Source organism: Macaca nemestrina, chromosome 20 (genome assembly GCF_043159975.1).
Source record: "Macaca nemestrina isolate mMacNem1 chromosome 20, mMacNem.hap1, whole genome shotgun sequence".
Classification (NCBI taxonomy): Eukaryota; Metazoa; Chordata; class Mammalia; order Primates; family Cercopithecidae; genus Macaca; species Macaca nemestrina.
The window spans coordinates 45,394,052-45,414,420 of NC_092144.1; the positions used below are offsets into that span (position 1 = coordinate 45,394,052).

The following is a 20,369-nucleotide window of genomic DNA, read 5'->3' on the forward strand; positions in this document are numbered from 1 at the left end:
ACCATTCATAATGGGTGCCTCAGAGAAGTGATTTTCTAGAGACTCCTATCATGATCATCTCATCCTTACCATTTTAATGCAAGGCTCACACACTGGGGCCCACAGAGGTTAAGCCGCTTGCCCAAAAGTACATGAGTAGGTGATGGAGCGAACATTTGAAACCAGTCAGTCTGTAAAGTCTGTTTTTTATTTTTATTTTTTCCTAGAGAGGGTCTCACTCTGTCACCCAGGCTAGAGTGCAGTGTTGCAATTTTGGCTCACTGCAGCGTCAAACTCCTGGGCTCAAGCCATCCTCCCACCTCAACCTCCTGAGTAGCTGAGACCACAGGTGCATGCCACCACTTCTGGATAATTTTTTAAAGAGACAGGGCCTTGCCATGTTGCCCAGGCTGGTCTTGAACTCCTGACTTCAAGGGATCCTCCTGCCCCAACCACCCAAAGTGCTGCGATTACAGGCATGAGTCACCGTGCCCAACTTTCTTAATCACCATGCTACATGCCGATCAACCCCTCCAACTCTCTCGGAACCTGTATCTACCCTACAGAGGCCTCCTGAAGCCAGCCCAGGGTCCTGGCTCCATTGTCATGGCTTGGCTTCCCACCTGGAGCTGTAGCCTGCTCTGCCTCAAATCATCCCAGCCTGGATGGGGCTGGGTGACAGCCTGGAATACCTCATCCTTCTAATGCACAGGCCCAGTAGCTCCATCTCCAAAAGATTTCCAGAATCTCACTCTCCCCACCACTACCTTGGGCCCTCACCCTGGTCCATCCTTCATCATCTGCCACCGACACTATGGCAGCAATCTCTTACCTGCTGTCCCCGTCCTCCTCCAACATGCAGCCACAGTGACCCATGAAGACCTGTCGTTTTGGAGCCCTCCTTCCCTCAGAGGGATCTGCCTGCTGCTCCTCAGTCCAGGTAGAAGCCAAGGCTCTCAGCCACAGCCCACAAGGCCCTATATAAACCCGCCCTATCATCTCTGCACTCACCTCCTCTCTCCCTCTTTTGTTCACTCCACTCCAGCCACAGTGGCCTCCTTGCTCCTCCCCACCCCAGGACCACTGCACTGGCTCTGCTTTGTTTTGTTTTTAAAATTATTTATGTATTTATGTATTTATGTATTTATGTATTTATGTATTTATTTATTTATTTTAGATGGAGTCTCACTCTGTTCCCCAGGCTGGAATGCAGTGGCATGATCTCTGCTCACTGCAACATCTGTCTTCCGGGTTCAAGTGATTTTCCTGCCTCAGCCTCCTGGGTAGCTGGGATTACATGCCTGTACCACCACGCCCAGCTAATTTTTATATTTTTAGTAGAGACGGGGTTTCACCATGTTGGCCAGGATGGTCTCGAACTCCTGACCTCAGGTGATCTGCCTGCCTCAGCTTCCTAAAGTGCTGGGATTACAAGTGTGAGCCACAGTGCCTGGCCTGCACTGGCTCTTTGTGATGCCTAGAATGTTCTTCCTCCAAATCCCTACATGGCTCCCTCTCTGCCCTGTTTTAGGATCTTACTTGTTGGTGCCTTTTCACCTTCTCTGCTCTAAAACTGCACCCCTTCATCTAAGGAAGGAGACCACTACTACTCCTGCTGCCCTCCTCCCCCCACCTTGCCTAGTTCACAAGACAGGAGGAAAAAGAGAAGGCAAAAAGTTGGAAAAAAAACAAAAGTAAGATAAATAGCCAGACAACCTTGGCACCACCATCTGGCCCTAGGAGTTAAAAAAAAGTAATAGTAACATCAACCCCTGACCTAAACTGCTTGTTTTATCTGTAAATTCCAGACACTGTATGAAAAAAGCATTGTAAAACTTTTTGTTGTTAGCTGATGCATGTAGCCCCCAGTCACGTTTCCCACGCTTGCTCGATTTATCACGACCCTTTCACATGGACCCCTTAAAGTTGTAAGCCTTTAAAAAGGCCAAGAATTTCTTTCTCGGGGAGCTCTGCTTTTAAGACGCGAATCTGCTGACGCTCCCGGCTGAATAAACGGCTTTCTTCTTTAATTCGGTGTCTGAGTTTTGTCTGCGGCTCATCCTGCTACATCTCCCTTCCCTACTATGGTTTTCTCCATAGCAACACTGCCTCCCAGACGGGAGGCCCTCTCTGCAGGGGTTGTTCATCCTCTGGAACCTGAGCCTGTAATCCTCCAGGCCAGCCCCTTCTCATTACCCAGGTTTCTGCTAAAACATGGCCTTAGAGGGCCCTCCCACAAGCCCAAACCGAATTTTTGTTGTCTTTATAGCACTCATCGCTCGCATTTGCAGTGTTCTCGTTTATTTGTTCACTAGTTCATTGTCTACTCAAGTAGAATGAGCACCATGAGAGCAGGGATTTTCCCAGCTGTGTTCACCATGGTATCGTCAACTCAGTACCAGGCTTGGCAAAAAGCATGGGGCTCCTAAGAACCAGGTATGATTCTCCCAAACAAACAACCCTTGCTCTGCTCTGAGGTTGTCGTACTGATTTGCAAAGGTCTGAGCTGGGGGTGACAGAAGCCTGGTACCCAGGGGATTGGGGGCTGATGACAGACTTGGCCCTAGGTCACCCCTAAGGTTCAAGAGATCCCTAGGAGTGGGGTGCTAGAACCCAGGTCCTTGAGGGAGGCACTGCTACTACCCAGGCGTGGGTGGTGGGGCTGGGGCCAAGCCCATGTGTAATGTCTTTCCTCCTCCATCTTCTATCTTCTGTCCCTCAACATTGTCTGTCTTGATCCTTATGCACTGGGGGTTCGAGTGTCCAGGAGCTCCGGCTTGGCATCCACTGTGGCAGGTGCAGGGCCCTGGGCAAGGACCACTGCTATGTCAGGCCCTCCACAGATGATGGTGAACGTTTGGGATTCCTCAGGTCCAAGGGTCTGGGCCGTTGTCTAATGCAAAGAAGTGGTAGAGATGGGAACATTATGGAGCAAGTTGTGGGAGAGACAGACAGACATGGTGAGGAACAGGGAGGCAAAGGTGGGAGTGGGGCGTGTCAGGAAAGAGAGAGAGATGTGGGCAGAGATATGAGGAGACAGGAAAGCAGATGTGAGGGCCAGAGAGACATTCATGGGAAAGGAAAGAAGGGTGGGGAAATGGGAAGAGAAATGCGGGGGACAGACACAGACACATGTAGAGAAAAGAGATGTGCAGGCAGACAGACGTACACACGGAGATGTGGGGGAGACAGAAAATACACAGACGAAGAGAGACATCAGGAGGTGGGGAAACAGGTAGGGGACAGAGATGATGGGGAGAAAGACAATGAATGTTAGAAAGGGAGGAGATTGCAAGGTAGGGATAGATGAGTAGGAGACAGAGATTGGAATGATGGGAGAGGAGGCAGAGAGAGGCAGTCAGCTCAGGGGCTCTGGCAGGCTCCACAAAGAGCCCCAGGCCTGAGTCTGAGCTCTGTCCCTGCCCCAATGTCCCTCTGTGCCCCAGGCCACAGTCTCAAACTTTAAGCCCCCAGAGGCAGCTACACTGTAGCTCCAGTCGACTGCTATCACCTGAGAATCCAAGCCCAGTGCTGCTAGATCTGCAGAGCCTTCGGGAAAGACCAGACTTTTTTTTTTTTTTTTGAGACAGAGTCTCACAGTGTCACCCAAGCTGGAGTGCAGTAGCACAATCACAGCTCATTGAAGCCTTGACCTTCTGGGCTCAAGCAATACTCCCACTTCAGCCTCTCGAATAGCTAGAACTATAGGTGCAACACTTGGCTAATTTTTTGTATTTCTTGTAGAGACAGGGTTTCACCATGTTGCCCAGTCCCCTGGGCTCAAGTGATCTACCTGCCTTGGCCTCCCAAAGTGCTGGGATTACAGGCGTGAGCTACTGCACCCGGCCATTAGAAATTATTTTAAAGCACTGCAGAGGCCAAACAAAGTATATCTGTGGGTCATGTCCAAACCACTGACTATCAATCTGAGACTCCTGGCTGGGCGTGGTGGCTCATGCCTGTAATCCCAGCACTATAGGAGCCCAAGGTGGGCTGATTACCTAAGGTCAGGAGCTCAGGACCAGCCTGGCCAACATGGCAAAACCCCATCTCTACTAAAAATACAAAACTTAGCTGGACATGGTGGCACATGCCTGTAATCCCAGTTGCCTGGGAGGCTGAGACAGGAGAATTGCTTGAACCAGAGAGGCAGGGGTTGCAGTGAGCCGAGATCGCGCCACTCCACTCCAGCCTGGGCAACAGAGTGAGACTCCGTCTCAAAAAAAAAAAAAAAAAAAAAAAAATCTGACACTCCTTAACTCCAGAGGTACTGTGGGGGCTCCTTCCTGAGCCCTTTCAGTGAGTCTAGCATTCAGAGCTCTGTGTGGGCACCTCTCTCATCCAGGCAGGGCTCTGAAAGCCATGTGGGCTAGGCTGGGGACCTCAAGCTTGGCCCTGGGGTTTTAGACAGGAGAAAGCCTTGGTCAAACTGCGATTTTCAGAGACATAAGACCCTTCCTCAACTTCCTCCCTCCCGCCCCCACACACAGACATAACACCCTTCCTCGACTTCCTCCCCTACACACACACACACACACATACACACACACACACACACACACACCCCCAGCAGTAAAATATAGAGGCAAAAGGGATTAAATAGGGCCTGGAGGACACTATTACAGAGATTGCCAACTCCAGCTCTATAGGGGCCAGGCAGGAAGCTCCCACAGGCCTCTTCTGCAGAGGTTTGAATCCTGGCCCTGAAATGTATTGGCTGCCTGACTGTGGGTGCACTACTGGACTGCTCTGTGCCTCCATTTTTTCATCTGGAAGATGGAGACAACAGCAGTATTAAGATTATAATGAGGTTTTTGTTTGTTTGGTTTTTGAGATGGAGTCTTGCTCTTGTCGCCCAGGCTGGAGTGCAGTGGCACAGTCTTGGCTCACTGCAACCTCTGCCTCCCGGGTTCAAGCAATTCTCCGCCCTCAGCCTCCCGAGCAGCTGGGATTACAGGCACACGCCACCATGCCCAACTAATTTTTGTATTTTTAGTAGAGACAGGGTTTCTCTATGTCACCCAGGCTGGTCTCAAACTCCTGAACTCAAGCAATCTGCCTGCCTTGGCCTCCCAAAGTTCTGGGATTACGGGCACAAGCCACCACACCCAGACTATAGTGAGTTTTTTGCTTGGTTGCGTTTTTTTTTTTTTTTTTTTTTTTTTTGAGACGGAGTCTCATGCTGTTGCCCAGGCTGGAGTGCAGTGGCGCGATCTTGGCTCACTGCAAGCTCTGCCTCCCGGGTTCACGCCATTCTCCTGCCTCAGCCTCCCGAGTAGCTGGGACTACAGGCGCCCACAACCGCGCCCGGCTAATTTTTTGTATTTTTAGTAGAGACGGGGTTTCACCGTGGTCTCGATCTCCTGACCTTGTGATCCGCCCGCCTCGGCCTCCCAAAGTGCTGGGATTACAGGCGTGAGCCACCGCGCCCGGCTTGGTTGCGTTTTTTTTTTGTTTTTTTTCTGTTTGTTTTCTGAGACAAGGTCTTGCTTGGTTACCCGGGCTAGAGTGCAGTGGTGCGATCTTGGCTCACTGCAGTCTCTGCCTCCTGGGCTCAAGGGATCTTCCTGCCTCAGGCTCCCAAGTAGCTGGGACCACAGGTGCCCACCATGTTAATTTTTGTGTTTCAGTGAGACACAGTCTCACCATGTTGTCTAGGCTGGTCTTGAACTCCTAGGTTCAAGCAATCTGCCCACCTTGGCCTCCCAAAGTGCTAGGATTATAGACGTTAGCCACTGCATTTTAAAAAAATTAACCTTGTAGCGGTCAGGCACGGTGGCTCATGCCTGTAATCCCAGCATTTTGGGATGCCAAGGCAGGTGGATCACAAGGTGAGCACATCGAGACCATTCTGGCTAATATGGTGAAACTCCGTCTGTAACAAAAATACAAAAAATTAGCTGGGTATGGTGGCGGGCACCTGTAGTCCCAGCTACTTGTGAGGCTAAGGCAGGAGAATCGCTTGAACCTGGGAGGTGGAGCTTGCAGTGAGCAGAGATCACGCCACTGCCACTGCATTCCAGCCTGAGCAACAGAGCGAGACTCCGTCTCAAAAAAAAAAAAAAAAAGAATAGAAAAGAAAAGAAAAACAACCTTGTAGCTCCAGCTCAAAGCATCACGGTGAGTTTTCAACTCACTATGTTATAACTCTGTGTCTGGCAGACAGTAAGAGCTTCTCAAATGTTAAGTATTTAGTATTAGTAAATGGAACAATCATTACTCAGCTCCAACCAATAGTTGCTTGGCATTGCCAGGTTAATTTTGTTTTCAAGAAAACCTAGAAATTTGTTTTAATTTTCTGTAGAGACAGTGTCTTGCTATGTTGTCCAGGCTGGTCTCGAACTCCTGGCCTCCAGCAATCCTCCTGCCTTGGCCTCCCAAAGTGTTGGGATGACAGGCGTGAGCCACTGAGCCTGGGCAAGCCAGAAATTTGGAAACACGGGTGAATGTTCTGATTTTTGAATAGGGGATCCTAGACAAAATGAAAACACACTGCAGGCCAGGCGAGCACCCATGGATGGGGCTGCCAGGCTGGGGTGCCACTCACCAGGCGCTGCAGACCCCGGCACGCCCGTGCCAGCAGGCTCTCCCCATGCAGCTGCTGTGCCAGCCGTTCCAGCGCCTGCAGCTGCGCCTGGTGCTGCTCCTGGCACCGTTGTAGCCTCTGCACCCGGCGTTGCAGTGCTCCCAGCACTGAGCCCAGCCCAGTCTGGGCCTGTTGGGCAGGGACTTCAGGTTGTGACCCCTCAGGAGTGGCCGCAGGGGCCAGGGGGGTCAGGAGCATGGTGGCCGCAGTCTCGGGGCTCCCCGATGTGGGGTCCAGCACCACTAGGCGCACTGGGTCAGAGACTGGGATGGCAGGGCCCTGGGGCAGGGGTGTTTTCTCCTGCAGGGGAGGTGGTGGCGAGACTGGCTTCTGGGTGCGTCGAGTCCTCTGCTGACTCTGGAAGACAAGGCACAGGGTGCAGGGGTGCCACGGCCAGACTTCAACTCAGGAGGAAAAGGATTGAGGGTCTGTTTCCAAGGGGGACTTGCCTAGGTAAGGCCAGACCTCAGGGAGGAAGTGTCGTCAGGAGGGGAGGGCCAAAGGTCAGACTCAAGGAGGGACTTCCCTTAGGAGGGGAGGTCTGGGGTTCGGATTCCAGCAGCAGGACCTCCTGGTGCTCACCTTGGCAGGTGGTGCCTGGGAGAAGATGGAGGGCACTGCATCAGGCCGCAGGTAGCGCACACCCCAGCGCCACTGGAAGCAGGAGGGCGTGAAGTGCTCACTGCACAAGTGCTGGTGGCAGCTGGGCACCCAGTGCTCACGGCCCATGTGCCGCAGCCAGGCCTGCAGCCGGGGACCATCCTTCAGTGGGAACCTGCATGGGTGGTTGGGGGGCGGGGTCAGTGTTACAAGGTTCAGACTCATCCCTCCCAGAGGATACCCACCCTGGAGGTCTCTGGGCTCCAAGCCTGTGCCTCCCTAGGGCCAGGAAGTAGACCAGTCTTGTGCCCAGGCTTTCTCTATCTCATACACACAACTACAACCCTTTCTTCAGCTTCGTCTTTTAGTAATATTATTTTGTGAGACGGGGTTTTGCACTTGTCACCCAGGCTGGAGTGCAATGGCACAATCTTGGCTCACTCCAACTTCGCCACCTGGGTTCAAGCGATTCTCCTGCCTCAGCCTCCTGAGTAGCTGGGACTACAGGCGCACGCCACCACGCCCGGTTAATTTTTGTATTTTTAATAGAGATGAGGTTGCATCATGTTGGCCGGGCTGGTCTCGAACTCCTGACCTCAGGTGATCCACCCACCTTGGCCTCCTAAAGTGCTGGGATTATAGGCATGAGCCACCATGCCTGGCCTTTTTTATTATTATTATTAATTTGAAAGCTCCACCTTTTAAACACCCAACATCAGCCCACCTCTGCCCCCTCCACTGCCCCTCCTTCTAGCCTCCTTCCTGTTCTACCTGCCCACAGCCCCGCCCCTCCACTCCCAATTTGTTCTTCCACATCAACTTGTTGGAGCAGTTTATAAAATCAGACATTTACGATGTGGGAGTTCGTGCAGCCAAGTGAAAATGTTTCTTCTACAAACGTATAACATGGGGGGTGTGGGGTTTCTGGATTAAGAGACATTTAAGAAACATCAGCACAAAAGCAGGATGTGGACCTCGCCTACAACAAACAATTCAGTAAAAAGACACTTTAAGACAATTGGGGAAAACTGAACATGAACTGAGTATAAGATAATTGTAAGAAACCAGTCGGGCATGGCGGTTTACGCCTGTAATCCCAGCATTTTGGGAGGATGACGAGGTAGGAGGATCGCTTGAGCCCAGGAGTTTGAGACCAGCCTGGGCAACATAGGGAGACCTCGACTCTACAAAAAAAAAAAAAAAAAAAAAAAAAAAAAAAAATTAGCCATGTATGGTGGTACATGCCTGTGGTTCCAGCTACTCGGGAGGCTGAAGTAGGAGGGTCACCTGAGCCTGGGGGGCAGAGGTTGCAGTGAGCTGAGATTGCACCACCATACTCCAGCCTGGGTGACAGAGCCAGACCCTGTCTCAAAAAAGAAAAAAAAAATTCATTTTGCTAGGTGTGATAACTGTATTGGTTTATACTTCTGAAACAGTCTTCTGTTAGAAAATCAGTCTGAAATAATTATGGATAAAAGATCTGATGTCTGGGATTTACTTTAAAATAGGGCAGGACAAAAACTTAGAGGTGTGGGCAGGGCAGTAAAGAAGATTGGTAAAGTGTTGATAACTAGTGACACAGTGATAGATCTCGAGGGCTCTACTTTTGTGTATGCTTGAAAACACCCACTAACAAGTCTTAAAACAACTCAACAACAACAATAAAACACAAATAACCTGATTCAAAGATGGGGGAAAGGACTTGAACAGACATTTCTCCAAAGACATACAAATGGCCAATAAGCACATGAAAAGATACTTGACATCGCTAATCATTAGGAAAATGCAGTATCAGAACCCTGATGAAATACCATCTGACAAACACCAGAACAGCTCCTACTGAACAACAACAACAAAGAGGCCGGGCATGGTGGCTCATGTCTGTAATCCCAGCACTTTGGGAGGCTGAGGCGGGAGGAACTCCTGAAGGCAGTAGTCCAAGACCATCCTGGGCAATGTAGCAAGACCTTGTCTCTACAAAAAAATATTTTTTAAATTAGCTGGGTGTGGCGATGTGCATCTGTAGTCCTATCTACTTAGGAGGCAATGTGGGAGGACTGCTTAAGCTCTGGAGTTTGAATGCTGCAGTGAGCTATGATCATACTACCGCATTCCAGCCTGGGAGATGGAGGAGGAGGGGAAGCGGGAGGGGGCAGGAGGGGAAGGAAGAGGAGGAGAAGAAAAGTGTATGTCAGGATGTTGAGAAACTGCTGGAACTCTGGTACACTGCTGGGAATGCAAAATGGTGCTGCCCCTGTGGAAAACAATATGGCAGTTCCTCAAACATTGAAAAACAGAATTACCATATGACCCAGCAATCCACTTCTGCTTATATACCCGAAAGAACTGAAAACAGGGTCTCAGAGAGATATTTGCACACCTGCGTTCGTAGCAACATAAATCAGGCCTGGCGTGGTGGCTCATGCCTTTAATCCCAGCACTTTGGGAGGCTGAGGCAGGCGGATGGCTCGAGTCCAGGTGTTCAAGACCAGCCTGGACAACAGGTGAAATCTTGTCTCTACAAAAAATACAAAAATTAGCCAGATGTGGTGGCGTGTGCCTAGAGGCCCAGCTACTCAGGAAGCTGAGGTGGGAGGAATGCTTGAGCCCAGGAGGTTAAGGCTACAGTGAGCCATGATCACATTACGGCACTGTAGCCTGGGCAAAAGAGTGACACGCTGTCTCAAAAACAAACAAACAAACAGACGGACAGAAACATAGCAGCATAAATCACAACAGCCAAAAGGTGGAAGTGTCTATCAACAGATACATGGATAAGAAAAATATTGCATATACATACAATGGAATTTCATTTAGTCTTTTTTTTTTGGAGATGGAGTCTCACTCTGTCACCCAGGCTGGAGTGCCACGGCGCAACATTGGCACACTGCAACCTCTGCCTCCTGGGTTCAAGTGATTCGCCTGCCTCAGCCTCCTGGGTAGCTGGGATTATAGGCTCCCGCCACCATGCCCAGCTGGCTTGCTTATTTATTTATTCATTTATTTATTTTGGCGATGGAATCTCACTCTGTTGCCCAGGATGGAATGCAGTGGCGTGATCTTGCCCCTGCAACCTCCGCCCCCTGGGTTCAAGCGACTCTCCTGCCTCAGCCTCCAGAGTAGCTGGGATTACAGGCGCCTGCCACCGTACCTGGATATTCTTGTATTTTTAGTAGAGACAGGGTTTCATCATGTTGGCCAGGCTGGTCTGGAACTCGTGTCCTTAGGTGATCCACCCGCCTTGGCCTCCCAAAGTGCTGGGATTACCGGTGTGAGCCACTGCACCCGGCCTGGAATTTTATTTAGTCTTGATCTGACACATGCAACAACACAGATGAATTCTAAGGGCCATTAGGGTAAGTGAAAAAAGCCAGTCAAATACTGACGATTCCACTCATATGAGGCAGAACAGTCAAATTCCTAGAGACAGACAATGGAATGGTGGTTGCCAAAAGCTTGGTGGAGAGGGAAAGAGGGAATTGTCCAATGGGGATAGAGTGTTTTAGGAGAGGAAAAAGTTCTGGAGATTGGTTATATAACAGTGTGAATATACTTAACATTAGTGAATTGTACACTTAAAAATGATCAAGATGGTAGATTTTATGTGTATTTTGCCACAATTAAAAATAATTTTAATAGGCCAGACACAGTGGCTCATGCCTGTAATCCCAGCACTTTGGGAGGCCGAGGTAGGCAGACCACTTGTGGTCAGACCTCAAGTGATTTTGAATTCAAGTTCAAGACCAGCCTGGCCAACATGGTGAAACCCCCGTCTCTACTAAAATTACAAAAATTAGCCAGGCCTAGTGGCGTGTCCCTGTAATCCCAGCTACTTGGGAGACTGAGGCAGGAGAATTACTTGAACCTGGGAGGTGGAGGTTGCAGTGAGCCGAGATCACACCACTGCACTCCAACCTGGGCGACAGAGCAAGACTCCATCTCAAAAAAAAAAAAAAAAAAATTGTTTTAAGTTTTAAAAAATAAGCTTTCTCAGTGGTTGTGGGTGGGGATTATCTGATGAGGGACCCTCTAAAGATGCCCCACTTCTCCGGTTTCCTGGTGCCACTTGTTCCCAGCATCTGCTCTTGCCCTCTTAGATGTTAACACACTCTCTATTTAGACCTGGGCTCAAGGCTACCCATAATAAAGACCTCCTTTTCCAGTCTTATTTGCAGCCAGGGGTGGCCACATGATCAAGTGCTGGCCAGTTTGTCCTTAGCAGCTGCCAGAAACTGTGAGACTGTAAATGTTTATTTCAAGCTGCTAAATTTGGGGATCGTTTGTTATATAGCATTAGATAACTAAGACACATCTCATGCACATCCCATCTTCACAATGTTTTCCATATCTGTGATATTACTGATTTCATACTTTTCTTAAAACTAACCAATCTTAAGTATTAAACAAAGATACTTAAAAGAGAAACTTTATACCACAATTGAAAATGGAAAATCAGTATCAATTCCATAAACAAAAGCTAACCATAAAAACATCAGATGTCATTACCTACTGAGGGCTATGAGCCTGAGGCCCTGCCCTTCTTCCCTCCCCTCCCCTCCCCCTCCCCTCTTCCCCCCTTCCCCTCCCTTCCCCTCCCCTTCCCTTCCCTCCCCTTCCCTCCCCTTCCCTCCTCTTCCCTTCCCTTCCCTTCCCTTCCTTTCCCTCTTCCCTTCCCTTTCCTTTCCTTCCTTCCTTTCTTTTTTTTTTGAGACAGGGTCTTGCTCTGTTGCCCAAGCTAAAGTGCAGTGGCATGATCACAGCTCACTGTATCCCTGAACTGCTAGGCCCAAGTGATCCTCCCACTTCAGCCTCCTGAGTACCTGGGACCACAGGCATGTGCTACCACACCTGGCTAATTTAAAAATTCTTTTTAGATAGAGAGAGGTCTCACTGTGTTGTCCAGACTGGTCTCGAACTCCTGGGCTGAAGTGATCCTCCCACCTTGGCCTCCCAAAGTGCTGCGATTATAGGCAGGAGCCACTGCACTCCACCCCTGCTCTCTCTTTGTTGAAAAGAAAGACTAGGCCGGGCGCGGTGGCTCAAGCCTGTAATCCCAGTACTTTGGGAGGCCGAGACGGGCGGATCACGAGGTCAGGAGATCGAGACCATCCTGGCTAACACGGTGAAACCCCGTCTCTACTAAAAATACAAAAAACTAGCCGGGCGAGGTGGCGGGCGCCTGTAGTCCCAGCTACTCAGGAGGCTGAGGCAGGAGAATGGCACAAACCCGGGAGGCGGAGCTTGCAGTGAGCTGAGATCCGGCCACTGCACTCCAGCCCGGGCTACAGAGCAAGACTCCGTCTCAAAAAAAAAAAAAAGAAAAGAAAGACTAATGAGTACTAGAGAATCAGGGACAAAATTCCTACAGGAGATAGGGTAAATAAACATAGGCACATCCACACAAAAGAATACGATGCAGCTATAAAACAGAATGTAGAGGCACTCTGTGAACTGACATACTATTGTCAGGCACATATTATGTGAAAAAAAGGAAGGTTCTAAATAGACTATCTCAGCTTTTAGTCATTGTGGTAGCCCCCAAAAGCTATCCATGTCCTAATTCCTGGAAACTGTGACTATTACTTTATTACTTTATTTATTTATTTAGAGACAGGGTTTTGCTCTGTCACCCAGGTTGGAGTGCAGTGGCGTGATCTCGGTTCCTGCGGCATCAAACTCCCCAGGATCAGGCAATCCTCCCACCTCAGGCTCCCAAGTAGCTGGGACTACAGGCATGTGCCACGTGCCCGGCTAATTTCTATATATTTTTTAGAGATGAGGTTTTGCCTTGTTGCCCAGGCTGGTCTCAAATTCCTGGGCTCAAGCAATCCTCCCACCTTGGCCTCCCAACGTGCTGAAATTACAGGCATGAACCACCATGCCAGGCCTGAATATTACCTTATATGACAAAAGATGTGACTAAGTTAAGGATCTTGGCCGGGCGCAGTGGCTCAAGCCTGTAATCCCAGCACTTTGGGAGGCCGAGGCGGGTGGATCACGAGGTCAGGAGATCGAGACCATCCTGGCTAACATGGTGAAACCCCGTCTCTACTAAAAATACAAAAAACTAGCCGGGCGTGGTGGCGGGCGCCTGTAGTCCCAGCTACTCGGAGGCTGAGGCGGGAGAATGGCGTGAACCCAGGAGGCGGAGCTTGCAGTGAGCCGAGATCGCGCCACTGCACTCCAGCCTGGGCGACACAGCAAGACTCCGTCTCAAAAAAAAAAAAAAAAAAAAAAAAAAAAAAGGATCTTGAGATGAGGAGATTATCCTGGGTCATCCGGGTTGGCCCTAAATGCCACAAGTATCCTCATAAGAGGGAGGAGAAGATATTACCACAGAAAAGAAGAGAGGGCAATGCAACCATGGAGGCAGAGCCTGGAGAGATGTGGCCACAAGCCAAGGACTGCCTGCAGCCACCAGGAACCGGAACAGGCAAAGAAGAGACTCTCCCCCAGAACCTCCGGTGGAGTACAGCCCTGCTGACACCTTGGTTTTGGCCCAGGAAAGCTGATTTGGACTCCTGGCCTCCAGAACTGTTAGAAAATAATTTGTCTTGTTTTAAGCCACCAAGTTTGTAACAAGCAGTATGGGAAACTATTAGTGTAATAAAAAAGGAAATAAGAATGTCTTTCACATTTGCTGGTATTCGTATAAAGAAACCATGGTGATGTGGTTTGGCTCTGTGTCCCCATCCAAATCTCATCTTGAATTGTAATCCCCATGTGTCAAGGGAGGGACATGATGGGAGGTGACTGGTCATGGGGGATGTTTCCCCCATGCTGTTCCCATGATACTGAGTGAGTTCTCATGAGATCTGATGGTTTAAAAGTGGCAGTTCCCCTCTTGCTCTCTTTCTCTCCTGCCCCCATGTAAGATGTTTGCTTCCCCTTTGCCTTCCACCATGATTGTAAGTTTCCTGAGGCCTCCCCAGCCATTCAGAATGGTGAGTCCATTAAACCTCTTTCCTTTATGAATTACCCAGTCTCAGATAGTTGTTTATAGCAGTGTGAGAATAGACTAATACACATAGGAAGGACACACAAGAAACTAAAGAGGCTACCAGTGGGGAGGAGGTGGATGGGATGAACGGAGATGGGGAGAGCCAAGACTTCTCAGACAAAGGCAGATGGAGGTGGAGGGGGCAGGCAGCTGGCGAAAGAGCACAGAAAGGCTGACTCAGAGAAGAGCACTGGCACCCAGAGAGCAGAACCCCAGGGCACACAGCCAGGGAGTCTGGCTGCTGCAGTCAGCTTCCCTCTAAGATCCCAATGTTCTCAGTGGCCCCATTCTTCCTGGACACAAACACGAGATCTATTGCAACAGCATTCCCCATTCTTATTGCCACCATCTCCCAGGCAGAATCTGCCAATGGACTACTCATATCTACTGTCTGCCATTTCCTTACTAACATAACTCCAACTTTCTTTGGGCCATAATGTGTCCTGCTAAAAGACTACATTTCCCAGGATCCTTTGCAGCTGGGTGGGGCCATGTGACTACCTTCTGGCCAATGAATGCTTTAACGGGATTCAGCAGCTCAAAGAGGAAAGGAAGAAAGTCAATATCCTAAGAAACATCTCCTTAATTGGTCTTTCTCTTGTTCCTCTGGATAGCAGCATTTATAATGGGCAATATTGCTTTCTAAAAAACTACCTTAAGCAGACAGCAAGTGTTCCCCTTTCAATGCAGTCAAATGCTCTACCACTGAGTTATACCCCCATGTTCCCCTTTGTATAAACTATTTTAGTCTTGCTGGTCATCTTGTCCAGAGCATGGGGTGGCATATACTGCTAGAAGTCCTTTTTTTCTTTCTTACTAACGTAACTCAAAATTTATTCAGGCTGATTAAATGCCCAGCTAAAAGACCACAATTCCCAGCCTCTTTTCCAGTTGGGGGTGACCAGTGATGAAAAGGTGCCATTGAATGGGGTTTCTGGAAGGCCTTATAAAGGGAGTTGATTCAGTTTAGACCTGAACGCTTTTTGCTCTTTCTCCCTTCCCTTTTCCTCCTATAAGGAATGGTAGCAAAGGTGGCTGGGGCACTGGCAGCCACCTTGAATGGAAGCCACAGGCTAAGGATGACAGAGCAGAAATAGGCCAGGCACGGTAGCTCACACCTGTAATTCCAACACTTTGGAGGCCAAGGTGGGAGGATCATTTGAGGTCAGGTGTTTGAGACCAGCCTGGTCAACATGGCAAAACCCTGTCTCTACTAAAAATGCAAAAATTAGCTGGGTATGGTGGCACGCACTTGTAATTCTGTAATTCCAGCTACTTGGGTGGCTAAGGCATGAGAATCCCTCAAACCCGGGATGTGGAAGTTGCAGTGAGCTGAGACCGTGCCACTGCATTCTAGCTTGGGTGACAGAATGAGACTTTCAAAAAAAAGAAAGAAAGAGAGAGAGATAGGACCCTCATTTCTGATGACTGTGGAACTACTATTCCAGTGCTGGTTTGCCAACCTCTGTACTTGGTCTATATGAGGGAAAATAAACCCTGTAATAGACTGTATTACTGTTCAGAATGTCTGCTGCCTCCCTCCACATGAGGATTTCACATGCCCACTCCATTGACTTGAGGCTTGCTATATACTTGCTCCAGTCAAAGAATGCCAGTGAAAGTGATATGGGCCTCTTCTAAATATAAAATTGACCAAGAGCCACCGGATGATTCACTCCACTTTCTCTTTTCCTCCTCCCGCAAGAACAGCAATATTCCAAATAGGGACAGTTTCTTCAGCCTGAGACCCCAATTAAGATACTGTAGAGTAGGACCACAAATGACCTGCAAAGGACATAGTGTGAGCAAGAAAAACACCTTTGGGCCAGGTGTAGTGATTCATGCCTGTAATCCCAGCACTCTGGGAGGCCAAAGCAGGAGGACTGATTGAGCCCAGGAGTTCCAGCCTGGGCAACACAGTGAGACTTCATTTTTTTTTTTTCGAGACGGAGTTTCGCGCTTGTTGCCTAGGCTGGAGTGCAGTGGCACGATCTTGGCTCACTGCAACCTCTGCCTCCCAGGTTCAAGCGATTCTCCTGCCTCAGCCTCCCGAGTAGCTGGGATTACAGGCACCTACCACCACACTCGGCTAATTTTTTGTATTTTTAGTAGAAATGGGGCTTTTTTTTTTTTTTTTTTTTTTTTGAGACGGAGTCGCTCTGTCACCCAGCCTGGAGTGCAGTGGCATGATCTTGGCTCACTGCCACAATCTTGGCTCACTGCAACCTCCGCCTCCCAAGTTCACGCGATTCTCCCATCTCAGCCTCCTGAGTAGCTGGGATTACAGGCGCGTGCCACCACACCTGGCTAATTTTTGTATTTTTAGTATAAATGGGGTTTCACCATGTTGGCCAGGCTGGTCTCGAACTCCTGACCTCAGGTGATCCACTCGCCTCGGCTTTCCAAAGTGCTGGGATTACAGGCGTGAGCCACCGCACCCAGCTCAGTGGGACTTCATTTCTACAAAAATTAGAGAAATTTGCCTGACAAGGTGGTGTCTGCCTGTAGTCCCAGCTACTCAGGAGGCTGAGGCGAGAGGACTGCTTGAGCCCAGGAGTTTGAGGCTGCAGTGAACCATGATGGTGCTGCACTCTAGCCCAGGTGATAGAGATCCCTTCTTAAAAAAACAACAACAAAACAACAACAAAACAACACCTTTGTTGTAGTAAGCCACTGAGATTTGAGAAGTTTGTTCGTGCAGCATAACTTAACCACACTGATTCCTATAGACCCCATAATTTGTTTAATCAACTCTTATTGCAGGACTTTGTTACTACCAAGCAGATATGATTCTAAATGATAGGTTCCCCCATAAGAGATGACCCCATTGCCACTGTCCCTGAAAGGGCCTAAGACAGAGCTAATGAAGGCTAGCCAGGCATGGTGGCACATGCCTATAGTCCCAGCTACTCAGGAGGCTGAAATGGAGCTGGTCTGAGTGTTGTGGGTTATTGCTAAGCTGATTAACATTGTCTCCCCACACAACCATGCTTGACTAGCATAAAAATAAAATGAAACATGAAGAAAAAAAAAAAAAGGAGGCTGAGATGGGAGGACTGCTTGAGCCTGGGAGGTTGAAGCTGCAGTGAGCCATGATCGCACCACCGTATTCCAGTCTGGGTGACAAAGCAAGATCATGTTTCAAAAAAGAGAGAGACAGAGAGTGAACTAATGAGTGTTCCCTTTGGCTGCCAAGCAGGATTTCAAGTTATTTCCTGGCAGCCACTTCCCTCAACGTGTCTCATCTTATCTCTCACCTGGCATCCATGCCCTCTCCTAAGCCTCTTTTGGAAACTGCTTTTCATCTAACTCTTAACTGAGTGGCTTCTGCATGACTGACTCAGGGGTAGGCCCTGAGGTGTAAATGGGTTAGTCACTATTGGGTGCCAATGAAGACATGAAGTGATTTTCCTTTTTTTTTTTTTTTGAGACAGAGTCTCGCTCTGTCACCCAGGCTGGAGTGCAGTGGCCGGATCTCAGCTCACTACAAGCTCTGCCTCCCAGGTTTACGCCATTCTCCTGCCTCAGCCTCCCAAATAGCTGGGACTACAGGCGCCCGCCACCTTGCCCGGCTAGTTTTTTGTATTTTTAGTAGAGACGGGGTTTCACCGTGTTAGCCAGGCTGGTCTCGATCTCCTGACCTCATGATCCGCCCGTCTCGGCCTCCCAAAGTGCTGGGATTACAGACTTGAGCCACCGTGCCCGGCCGAAGACATGAAGTGATTTTCATACAGTCATCTGGCTGCTGCATACAGTCGTCATCATTCCCCCTTATTATTACCTACAAAGCACTTAGAACAGTGCTTGGCATAAGGTAAATACTCTATTGTTGTTGTTATGAGTGAGGTAAGAGTGGAAACAGGGGCTGGGCATGGTTGCTCATGCCTGTAATCCCAGTACTTTGGGAGGCCAAGGTGGGTGGATCACCTGTGGTCAGGAGTTCGAGACCCACCTGGCCAACATGGTGAAACTCCACCTCTACTAAAAGTACAAAGAATTGGCTGGGTGTGGTGGTGTGCACCTGTGGTCCCGGCTACTCGGGAGGCTAAGATAGGAGAATCGCTTGAACCTGGGAGGCAGAGGTTGCAGTGAGCCGAGATCCTATCACTGCACTCCAGCCTGGGTGGCAGAGCAAGACCCTGTCTCAAAAAAAAAAAAAAAAAAAAGATGACGGCAGCCTGGACTATGTGACGACAGTGGATGTAATGAGTAGTAGTCTGGGAATGTGTTTTCCTTATTTCTTATTTATTTATTTTGAGACAAGGTCTCACACAGTTGCCAAGGCTAGAGTACAGCAGCGTGATCACAGCTCACTACAGCCTTGGCCTCCTGGGCTCCAGTGATTCTCTACCTCAATGTCCCGTGTAGCTGGAACTACAGGCGTGCACCACCATGTCTGGCTAATTTGTACATTTTGTAGAGATGGGGCTGGTCTCGAATTGCTGGGCTCAAGCAATCCTCCTGCCTCGACTTCCCAAAGTGCTGGGATTACAGGTGTGAGCCACCACGCCCAGCCTATCTTTCCTTATTTCTTAATGATTTATTTGGGACTTTCTCATTCGTGTTCATAACTGTCTTGTCAAGGTTTTAGAGATTTTGTTGTGGTTGTTGCAGGATGGAGACATGTCTTGAGGGTAGAGCCAAAGGGCAGGTTAATGGACTAGCGGTGGATGAAAAGGAAGGATTATGGGTAACTCGCAGGTCACGTACTCAATTCCTCAATGTTTGACCCTCACCTATCCATGAGCTCTGTCATGGCAGAAACAAGATCTGTCAGGGTTCTTTGTGTCCAGCAGGGGCTTACTTGCTTCTCCAAGAAATACTCAAAAAGTTGCTGAATTAATCAACAGTTGCCAGAGTCATATACAGGCTTAAAGTTCCCCCGAATCCCTTTGGCCCTATACCAGGGTCCCTCAAAGGATCCATGAGACATGGACTGCTGGCTTTCCTGGAGAGCCCATCTGAAATGCATTCATCAAATCCACCCAACAGATCTTTACTAAGCACCTACTATGTGCCAGGCACTGTTCTAGAGGTTGGAGACACAAACAAGAGGAAACAAGAAAGACAAAGAAAGACAAAACCTCTGGCTTGATTGAGGTGACATTCTAGTGGGGGAGATAAGGAATGCATACATCGAAAATGCGATATGCAGACAGTGATGTGTTAAAGGGAAAAATAAAGCAGAGGACAGAGAGAACCGTGTGTGTGTTTCGGTGTCAGTTACAGTTGTCCATAGGGTGGTAGTAATAAAGGCAAGAACTTTGAAATCAGAGGGAATGGCCCAGGCAAAGATAGCAGGGCAGTAACATGCCTGCTATGCTACAGGAACATGAAGTAGGCCAGTGTTACTGGAGTGAAGGGCAGGAGGAAAGAGATGAAGTCACACTGGTATCAGGGAACCAGCTCTGTAGGACTTTGCAGGCCTGCTTTCTACCTGCTGCAGCCTCACTTTATTTTTTACAGTGAGGTGGGAGTCAGGGAAGGGATCTGGGCAGAGGAGGGAGCTGATCTGACTCAGGTGTTCACAGGCTCCCTCTGGCTGCAATCAGGGAACTACTAAGGACAGACTGGAAGGTTTTGGGGGAGACGCGATCACAAGCTCAGTTGCGGATGCTCTGAGTTTCAGATGGCTCAAATGCGTGGGGAGGGCAAGTGGGCATCTGTAGGCTCTTACAGAGCCTGCACCGACTTCACTTTTTACATCCGTTTCCCTCTTCGTCTCGCTTCGTTCGCTACCTGTAGTTAATCGTCTACTCCTGATGTTTCCCACGCCAGCACCTTTGCAGGTGCAGTGGACACTGCCGGGAAGGCCATCTCCTCACGTTTTAACCCCACTTCCTAACACCCTCAAGCGAGACCAGAAGGCCCGCACAGCTTCACTAAAGCTCGGGCCCCGCCCCTCCCAGGGTCCCGCCTCCCTCAAGCCCCGCCCCGCGCTGCGCTCACTTGTAGAAGCTCACAGGGCGGTTGTCTGCGCCCAAGCTGCCCGCAGTGTTGGAGCAGTTCGGCGCCCTGCAGTACTTAGGCATGGCTGTCCAGCCCCGTTGAGTTTTGCCGGGTCAGCAGCTGCACTTTGGTTCTCGTGGAGCGCCGCCGAACCCCGCCCCGCCCGCGCGCTCGCCGCCTGCCTCACATGACGTCCGTGGAGACTCGTCACGTGCCGGGGAGAGCGCTGAGAGCGCCTGGCTATTAGGCGCCCCT

The 20,369-nt window shown here is 49.5% G+C and overlaps 1 protein-coding gene across 2 annotated transcripts; it reads right to left on the reverse strand.

The window, feature by feature from the left end:
• Positions 1–2,258: 2,258 nt before the first annotated feature.
• LOC105495480 (THAP domain containing 8) lies at positions 2,259–20,252 on the reverse strand. Of its 2 annotated transcripts, XM_071086407.1 has the most exons (5): positions 20,115–20,252; positions 9,546–9,683; positions 7,148–7,340; positions 6,527–6,922; positions 2,259–2,872 (listed from the first exon to the last, which is right to left on the reverse strand). In XM_071086407.1, the coding sequence occupies exons 1-5, from the start codon at positions 20,195–20,197 to the stop codon at positions 2,720–2,722; spliced, it is 963 nt and encodes a 320-aa protein (XP_070942508.1). In that variant the 5' UTR covers positions 20,198–20,252; the 3' UTR covers positions 2,259–2,719. The 2 variants fall into 2 exon arrangements, with proteins under 2 accessions (XP_070942508.1, XP_011763406.1); XM_011765104.3 differs by lacking the exon at positions 9,546–9,683.
• Positions 20,253–20,369: the final 117 nt, after the last annotated feature.

Coding starts and splice junctions, on each gene's coding strand:
- LOC105495480 (XM_071086407.1), bottom strand. CDS start 20,197: ATGCCTAAGTACTGCAGGGCGCCGAACTGCTCCAACACTGCGGGCAGC. Junction 7,341..9,545: donor TTATGTTGCTACGAACGCAG/GTGTGCAAATAT, acceptor CCACCCATGCAG/GTTCCCACTGAAGGATGGTC. Junction 6,923..7,147: donor CCCAGGCACCACCTGCCAAG/GTGAGCACCAGG, acceptor CTTGTCTTCCAG/AGTCAGCAGAGGACTCGACG.